The sequence below is a fragment of the Sphaeroforma arctica genome, assembly GCF_001186125.1.
Source record: "Sphaeroforma arctica JP610 unplaced genomic scaffold supercont1.1014, whole genome shotgun sequence".
Lineage (NCBI taxonomy): Eukaryota > Ichthyosporea > Ichthyophonida > Sphaeroforma > Sphaeroforma arctica.
In genome coordinates, this window is record NW_014039544.1 from 1 (window position 1) to 8141 (window position 8141).

The 8141-nt window shown below is 44.4% G+C and overlaps 3 protein-coding genes across 3 annotated transcripts in view; 2 read left to right on the plus strand and 1 right to left on the minus strand.

Annotated features, from left to right (window-relative positions):
- Positions 1-40: 40 nt before the first annotated feature.
- SARC_09669 (hypothetical protein) lies at positions 41-2198 on the plus strand. The gene is made up of 2 exons (XM_014296305.1): positions 41-228; positions 486-2198. Exons 1-2 carry the CDS (start codon positions 135-137, stop codon positions 1118-1120), a joined length of 729 nt encoding a protein of 242 aa, XP_014151780.1. The 5' UTR covers positions 41-134; the 3' UTR covers positions 1121-2198.
- Positions 2196-5591, minus strand: SARC_09670 (hypothetical protein). Its single transcript, XM_014296306.1, has 10 exons — positions 5500-5591; positions 5179-5209; positions 4907-5061; positions 4536-4666; positions 4207-4290; positions 4040-4087; positions 3673-3726; positions 3230-3359; positions 2918-3097; positions 2196-2665 (listed from the first exon to the last, which is right to left on the minus strand). The coding sequence occupies exons 1-10, from the start codon at positions 5582-5584 to the stop codon at positions 2637-2639; spliced, it is 927 nt and encodes a 308-aa protein (XP_014151781.1). The 5' UTR covers positions 5585-5591; the 3' UTR covers positions 2196-2636.
- A 1170-nt stretch (positions 5592-6761) lies between these two features.
- SARC_09671 (hypothetical protein) overlaps positions 6762-8141 on the plus strand; it is a 7322-nt gene continuing 5942 nt past the window's right edge. The window contains exon 1 of the mRNA XM_014296307.1: positions 6762-7988. Coding sequence (XP_014151782.1) covers positions 6915-7988 — 1074 coding nt within the window. The 5' untranslated portion in view covers positions 6762-6914. The remainder of the gene's footprint in view (positions 7989-8141) is intronic.

Consider the following 8141-nt stretch of genomic DNA (forward strand, 5'->3'; position numbering starts at 1 on the left):
ATTCCTTACCCTGTTTCCTAACCTACCTTCGCATCTACTTTCCAGATTCGAACCTCGCATTGGGCAGCAGTAGCGGAGAGGACAGCGACGGAGACAGCGAGGGCTACGGCACTGACAACCTGCCACCTCAAATCATGATCGCATCTGCACGCCGACAAATTGAATCCAAAGTTCGTCCCGTTACAGGTACAGAACTATTGGTAGTGAGCACGAAGGAGGATGCTCAAGGTATGTTACACGGGGTGTTGGAAAGGATGTGGTTGGTGTCTGCACGTTGGGTGATGCACCTATTCACAGGTAGGGTAGCACATATCACTGAGATGATTGTATTACAGTAAACTTAATAGAGTTGTGATGGATGATTCGAAGTTTATATATGTATATATTTATATCAGAGTGGCACCAGTCTCAATGACTTCGTGTTTCTCAGTGTTGCAACTCTTGGACAAATTAGCCTCATCTCCTGATGTATATTGTGTGTACAGGCATCATCGATGTTGACAGCCAGATAGTCTTCTCTGAGAAGGATGTAGATAGATGGCCTCAGGCGGTAGTCTCTGACATGAAAGTAGATAGTCCATCCGAGACCGTCGACAGGAGGGAGAAGGAGAACCAGTCGCTCAGGGAAGAAGTTACGCGCTTGAAGAGGAGTGCACTCGCAGCCGCCGAGCGCACATGCTTGTTAGTACTACGGATCAAAGACCGAGAGTGTGTGGTCGCGCAACGGGAGCGGTTCATTTCGGACCGAGAATATGAACGGGACACTCTGTGGGCTGAAGTGGAGAAGGAGAAAATCGCGGCGGAAACCAAGATGCAAGAGGCGCATGCGTACGGAGAGGTCGTTCATTCAACCATCGAAGAATTGAAGAAACGGGAGAGCATGGTCAAACGCAGCGAGAGGGATCTGGAGGCCCGAGATCTCGCGCAGGCCAAGCTGGAGGGTGCGTTTGCAGACAAGGAAGCGCAGATGACAGAGAAGATGAAGGCTCTACGCCAAAGACTGAACGACGTGACGAAGCTGGAGAAAGAGGCCATTGAGTGGAAGAAGAAGTGCGAGCGGATACTTGTCGAGCACCGCAAATACGTCAACGGCGCATTGGACGACCTCCGGAAAGCATGAGTGGACTATGTGCATACGTAGCACGCACTAGAATCACCCAGAGGGATAAGTAAGTAGGTATTAACCTTTGCGGCCAAAACCATGTGCCCGCAGACTGGCCTGGGCCGACTGACAATACAGTGGATAGTATAGGTATACTGCGGCGGGCGAGTACGTACAATGAATAAGAGAAGCGAATTAGATGAGCCATGTGGCTCGAGAGTTCGAGGTCGGCACTGGCTGCGGATCGGAGGGCTGCTAAGAGTCTGCGCGCAAATACTTTAGTCGACATTTCACCAGCCTGACCCGGTGACGGAGTGAAAGCCGCTGATCGACATAGTCCACTTTGCACCACAAGCAAGCCCCAGGGGCGCATGCACTGACTTGAAACGTAGTAATATAGTACTGTCGACCAGAACGACATACTATAAAAAGCTTAGATGAGAGTAGAACTGGATATCTGACATTCGACAATGTAATCGAGCGAGCTATGCACGCCCAAAAATGCAGCACACCACGTTGTTGCTGTCCAGAGATACGCACATTGACCTTCTATACAACAAAAGACCAAATATTAGGACTGCCCACATGGCGCTGTACCGCTGAGTGTATGGGATACTCAAACATGGCGAAACTTGCGGCGCATTAAAGGTATTAAGAAAGGGTACCAACCACCACCTGAGGATAGTAGATACACTGTGGTGCTCGACGACACTGTAGGCTGCAGAGGCGTAGCACTTTGGGTCGGGTTTCCTGGTTGGGGAAGATGTAAGCACGCCCCGGTGCAGCGCTTGTCAGTTGCAATGCGATACGCTAAAGACCACCGGACAGGGCAAGGGCGAACGATGCAGAGTATAGCCTAGTAGTAACATCTTGAATGGCTTACGAATTTACGAGTACCGCTCATTGCGTTTACGGATTACTTTTGGTATTGATGGCGGGCCATGGTAGATCACTACGCCATACCGTATACGCTTTGCTCTCAGTATTTGGTACTGAGTATCATGCATGTTCAAATAGAGACTCAGTACGATCCGCCCAGCACCCATAGCGAAACACTAGTGTTGTGCTCGCGTAGCGTACCGGTATTAGACATGCATATCTATAAAGATATACATACATTCATACATGTACACGCAACAGTCGTATGTTATATATTTATCCCATGGAGCGCAGAAATTCAGTAATCAAACCAACTCTTTTATAGACGGCGCTTTCTACTTGGAATAATGTATGGTCTCATATAGGTTGAGCACGCAATGGCTTGTTTTTGGTCTCAGATACAGATCTGCTTGAGAGATGTGGCTGCCGCTTAAAGTTGTGACACGTGTCTTCTGTTCATCAATTGATAATCGTGCGGTATGCACGCTGCATCAGAAACGCATCTACTGAGGACCTCGCCTTTAGTGGATTGGACCGGTAAAGGGTGACCGTACTGTCCCAGTGTATATATCATCCTTCTTCGAATTTCGAAGAGTGGAGTTGTATCGTTTGCGAAGTGTAACTGCGTAATGGTCCTATATGTTGCAAGGCTCCTCTAGTCTCTTCGTGTGCAGCAGTTGATCTCTGTCGTAGTGGAGTGGGTAAAGCATATATACAAGCTTATTATTATAAAACGATATTCACCACTTGCCGCATCTGAATTCATAGTTGGGCAGCAATCGTACACACTACTGGTCTCATACGTATCAATTTGTTTACGTAGGCTGGCATTTGAGTACAGCCTACGATGTACCAGGCGCAAATACAATGAGCGAAAAAACAAGAATGTCACATCGTGTAGCAGGAAAAACAAAGAATTTAGTTGGGAAGACATACCAGTACATTTCGGCCAACCGCCACAACGGTAGTTGTATTTGCAACAGCCCGTCTTTTTCTCTAGCGTCTTGCCATTTGAATCCTTACAGTTGTTGTTTTTGCTTTCGTCATACCACTCTTTACATGTCATCTGATAGTCTGGGTCCCCGGGATAAGGCTTGGTGGTCGGCATAGGCTGATCTGTGATTGGAGCGATGTATCAAGTCTTCAGTCCCGAATACACATTCGAATTCTCTGATGGTATTGGCGAGTCTATATATACCTTTTTAACCATATGATTCAAACGAGAGCACCATAGCAACCGCCACTTACCAGGGCCAATGGCGATCTCGCAACTTTCCTCTAAGTCGTCATAGAATTCGTAGTTCTGCTCAACAAGCTTCTCTGGACAGTCTTCTTCCACCGCCTCGCGGAATCGTTCCTTGCATTTCTCAATTTCCTCCTGTACAAGCCACACCCAGAATACCGTTTTCACGAGAGAAAGGAGATGAGCCTAACTTTATAGCACAAATGCGCGGCGGATACTAAGGACAGTCATATGCCAAAACCCGGCGCTCACCGACTTTCCTTAAGTACCGAGTTTCAAGTATCACGTCAGATTCAAAGACCAATATTTTCATACATTGAGTCCTCGTCAAAAATGTTATTGAAAAATATACTTCCTATCTGATCGGACAAACGAGACCAAAAACCTTCCTCTGAAGAGACTGATTATGAACGTGAGATGCATTGAAGATTGACAGCCTCACACTTACTCCTTTGCAGATCTGCTCTACTAGACTTTGATCATCAGAGTACAATGCAGCAACCTAAAGTGCGAAACGAATAAACTGAGTTTAATAGATCGATCATTGAAAAATTGAGAGAATTTAGCAGGCGGGTTGGAAACAACGAACGATTCAACTGCAGCGCCCGATGCGCAGACCTAATAACCATATACATGTTCAAATGCTCAAGTATTAATCGAGGGATATAACGGTACACGGAGCAGCAAAAGATCATCCGAGTATGTATCCGGCTATCTGGACATCGTGAATTGGATGCGTTGCTGGGACGAACCTTTTAAAATTGTTCTAAAAAATCAATTCGGTAGCGCCAAACGCCAAAACACCACCGACTTACCGCGCAGAATGTACTCGCGAGGCTATCACCCTGTTGATATCCCCATCCCTGATATGTGATCGAATTAGCAATACAAGGAATTTAAGTATCACACTAGCGTGTTCTGTAGCATGTTCTGTAGTGGCGGCCTATGCATTGTAAAGAAATCGAATTGGAATAGTGCATACCCGACATTCATTCACGCAATTTTTCAGTCCGATTTCGTATAGTTGTTGTGTTCTTTCGTCATATTCGTCCTTAAAACAATCATTCTGTTTAAAGAAAGAAAAATACCGTCAGTCGAAGTTTGAGAGTTGTCAGGCTATGTTTGATAGGCACCATGAATGCATCAGACAGCATATACAGACAAGTTGATAGCATTGTAGCATCTACAGCGACCCCTAGGTATATCTGATGTCTGTGGCGAAACTCTGATAAGATCGCATCTAGATTCAGATAGAAAAGCTTTCATACTCTGGTGAACCTATGCTTTAAAAATCAAGCAACACTATCATACTTTGCCGGGGCTGTCTTTGTTGCTCTCCTCAAAAACCTTATCTAGCGTTGAACATTCATCTTCATACGTGTCCAGATTATTATCCCAGTTATGGTTGGCCTCCGTGCGTCCAAGGCTACAATCGACGCTTCCTAGATGTATTATTTTGTGGAGTTATTTGTTGATTCAATTGCATCGAATCTCGATTTTTTTAGCATAAGACGACCAGATCTAGAATTTATATTGTATTTGAGACAATGTTGTTTTTACATAACTATATCAAGTACCACACATATTCTCGATGCAATTTCAATATTACATTCTGTAAAGCAGCAAATGTTGGAGACAAACACTTCACAAAAGATACACAATCCCCCCAGTGCCAGACGCACCTCCACCACAAACTTCGGCAGCACTGTCGTAGAGCATATCTAGCTCATCCAAGAAGCCTTCTCTGAGGCATGGTGGAGATTTTGGGGCGGCATTGCCAACAATCTCGTAATTGTTCTCGATTCCTTCACAACCTGCGTACTTGTAACTTGCCTCCCTGCAATATTGTAGATTGAGTATATGTGATAGCAAGTCATGTTGGACAACTAGTCGATAGATAAGATCATGGTGTCGTGGAAAATGTGGCGTTCTGCAATGAGCGATAGCGACTTACCATTGGACAACAGCTTGTTGCGCTCCCTGATCTACAAGTTGATGGATAACAGAGTATGTTGCGGGAATTATATAAGTACAAAAATCAGGAATAAAGAATTCATGACTAATGATCACAGATGACATCAAGGCTGTCATTCTATTTGCCTTCATCTGGTTAGTAATAGGTATCAAATATAACGTTGAAAATGGAAGCTGAGGTACGTGCGCAAGTACAAATAAATCTCAAAGATAGCTTTGACAACTTCCGGTATACCGCTTCAAAGACCAATTTCGGCGTACATACCTATTTAGGTATGTAAAAATTCAGTTCACGCATTACCATATTTTTGGTCGCCTTGACAGTTGCTGGCCACACTCAGTGAGATGCAAGCAGCAAGGGAGACCGACAAGAAGAACTTCGTCATGATAAGTAGTGTTGCAAAATGAACGAAAGTTCAAAATCTTAGGTATATTTTATATATGTATCTTGTTACCCATATCATAACCGGGGGGCGGGGGCCGTGCGCCACCTGTCGCAAAACGACCAAATATAGCTTTATTTAGTCAGAAAAGCACTTCTACAGGCCTACATAAAATGCGTACACATCATTTATCAACTACAAATACATATATAAAAAATCATATCAAAGAACTCGAGCTTTTTTAAATACTTTATAAAAAAATAAATACCATATGCGGAATTTTATTCGGAATGCCCAAGATTCAACGTTTAAATTGGCCAATGATTATTGGTTACCCACTCAATTGTTGCTTCCCGCCTCTTTCAAAAATTCAAAGCATTGCAATGAAAAAATGGAAATGCAACAGCCAACATGATGGAAATTTTAAATTTGAAATCATAGAGCCTTCAAGTTCTACGTATAATCGCTTTTTATATATAATAAAATACCGAACTTTTTTAATATTTTACATTTCCTTCTTGAATGCTGTTCATAAACCTCATAAGATAGCAAAATAAGGCAAACAGCGGTGTATTTAAAAATAGCAACTTGCCATCCTACGTTTGTGCTGGCGTATAAGTTTCCTTTGCTGGCGTAGAAGTTTCCTTTAAAGCCACATATGTAGCTGATACGTGTATGAAGTAGATATACGAGAATAAAGACTTTTTTTCTTTCGAAAACGAGTCTATGTATGCTCTTTTAAAAACAATATATAATAGGACGTGCCGAGGTAATTTCGACTCGCAACACCAAATCTTCGACAATATTTATACATAGCGTAATCAAGTTCACTTTTGTGCTCGTTTTGAACTGCTCAGAAGGCTTCGAGAGATATTTTGATTCAACAACAAATCGACATTTTGACGAGAAAAAGTCGTGTATTTTATATAAATTACACATATGTGGCATGTATGCATTTTGGGTCACAATGAGCCCAAGACAGGGTACGAAGAGATCAGAAGAATACATACCGCCACACGGGACAGGGGGCGCGCGCGCCGGGCCGTAGGCCGCATCGGCGCGCGCCAGGGGCCCTAGCGCGTTTATCTATTTTTATCAGCATTTTCAGCACCCCGGGTTCGACAAATAAGAATGCGTGTAATTATTTGTGAAAGGGTCGTGTATCAGAATACTATCTATTTTACTATTTTACGTTTACGGAGGAGAATAGCAATAGACTGCTGGTCAGCTGGTGTATGTGAGTTAGTTGCGTGCATATTTACATGCTGATGGGCGAGTTGCAAGAGTCTACGGCAATCGTGTACACGAGCCTATAGAGATACGTACGGCGGCAATGCTGCAGCGCAACTGGTTTGGGGGCTCGGGCAGTATTAGCTCACAGGGTGCGGGTACTACTGACAGCGGTACTGAAACCACAATCACCCGTCCCCGTTTGTACAGTGAAGAGGATGATGAAGTAACTATAGAGCCCTTATTCTTCCAGACAAATGCGGAAAAAGAGGCGTCCTGGCCAGCGCGTATATGGCGAAACATATCTGAAGTCGTCATACAACACGCAGATTTGCCCGAAGAAGACCCATTCCTTGCTCACGTCAGGAAACAACAGAGTTTAAGTGGGACTGGGGCTGGTGCTATCAATACACACACGACGAAACAGCATGGATTGGCCTCTTCAAGGCCTATAGGTACAGGTACATTTCGAAACAAGCATACAGATGTGTTATCAAAGAGTGCAGGGGCCGACACTAGGAAGATTAGTAGTGATAATGGTGCCAATACTGTCGGATTGCTGGAAGCATACGCCCGGCGGTCTCTAGACTATGACGGTTTTATGGGCAGTGGTTTGGGCGAATCGCAGGATCACTTGGGTGCACTGATCAGTGCCAGCCTACAAAGTCATTTAGTACGGCCTGACCACGTGGTGCGAGGACAGGGTATTCAGGAAGAAAATAGTGATGGTTCAGGTGAATGGGTGGATAGTGATAGTATAGAGGTGTCATCACATATGTCTGCAGCGAACGGACTTCGCAATACGCACTCGCATCCAGATATACCTTCAATCATCAGGTCTATCTCAGATGAGTGTGCTGACGGAAATGACACACCTGAGTTGAACTTCGAGTTAAACTTTGACTCGGATGACGGTGGCGAGGGGTTTGGATTAGCTCGGCAGTTGAAACACCCCGATTTGGCCTCCCTAGTCACGGCCAGTGGGGCGAGTGCGTATGAAACCGAAATTAGGAATGTAGGTAGGACTGACTGTGTCGTAGGGGGTCGAGCATATACACCCACCCCCTCAGATCTGGTCAATAGAATCGGTGAAGACTATTTAGTGCAAAAGAGGGTCTTTGACAAACAACAGGTCGTAAGAGACGACGACCCAGTGGCAACATTGAAATTCCTGATGGTATGTGTATGTGCCAGATTTGATGTGTTTGTACTCAGGCTGGCACTGCATTGTATGTAAGAGATATCTTTTATTTGCTAATATGATCATCGTTCAATGTAAAGTATCCTTGTCTATATTACTATAATTCTATACACCTATACAAGTATATAC

Coding starts and splice junctions, on each gene's coding strand:
- SARC_09669 (XM_014296305.1), top strand. CDS start 135: ATGATCGCATCTGCACGCCGACAAATTGAATCCAAAGTTCGTCCCGTT. Junction 229..485: donor CACGAAGGAGGATGCTCAAG/GTATGTTACACG, acceptor TTGTGTGTACAG/GCATCATCGATGTTGACAGC.
- SARC_09670 (XM_014296306.1), bottom strand. CDS start 5,584: ATGACGAAGTTCTTCTTGTCGGTCTCCCTTGCTGCTTGCATCTCACTG. Junction 3,098..3,229: donor CGAGATCGCCATTGGCCCTG/GTAAGTGGCGGT, acceptor CTCCAATCACAG/ATCAGCCTATGCCGACCACC. Junction 2,666..2,917: donor CGGTTGGCCGAAATGTACTG/GTATGTCTTCCC, acceptor CCACTACGACAG/AGATCAACTGCTGCACACGA.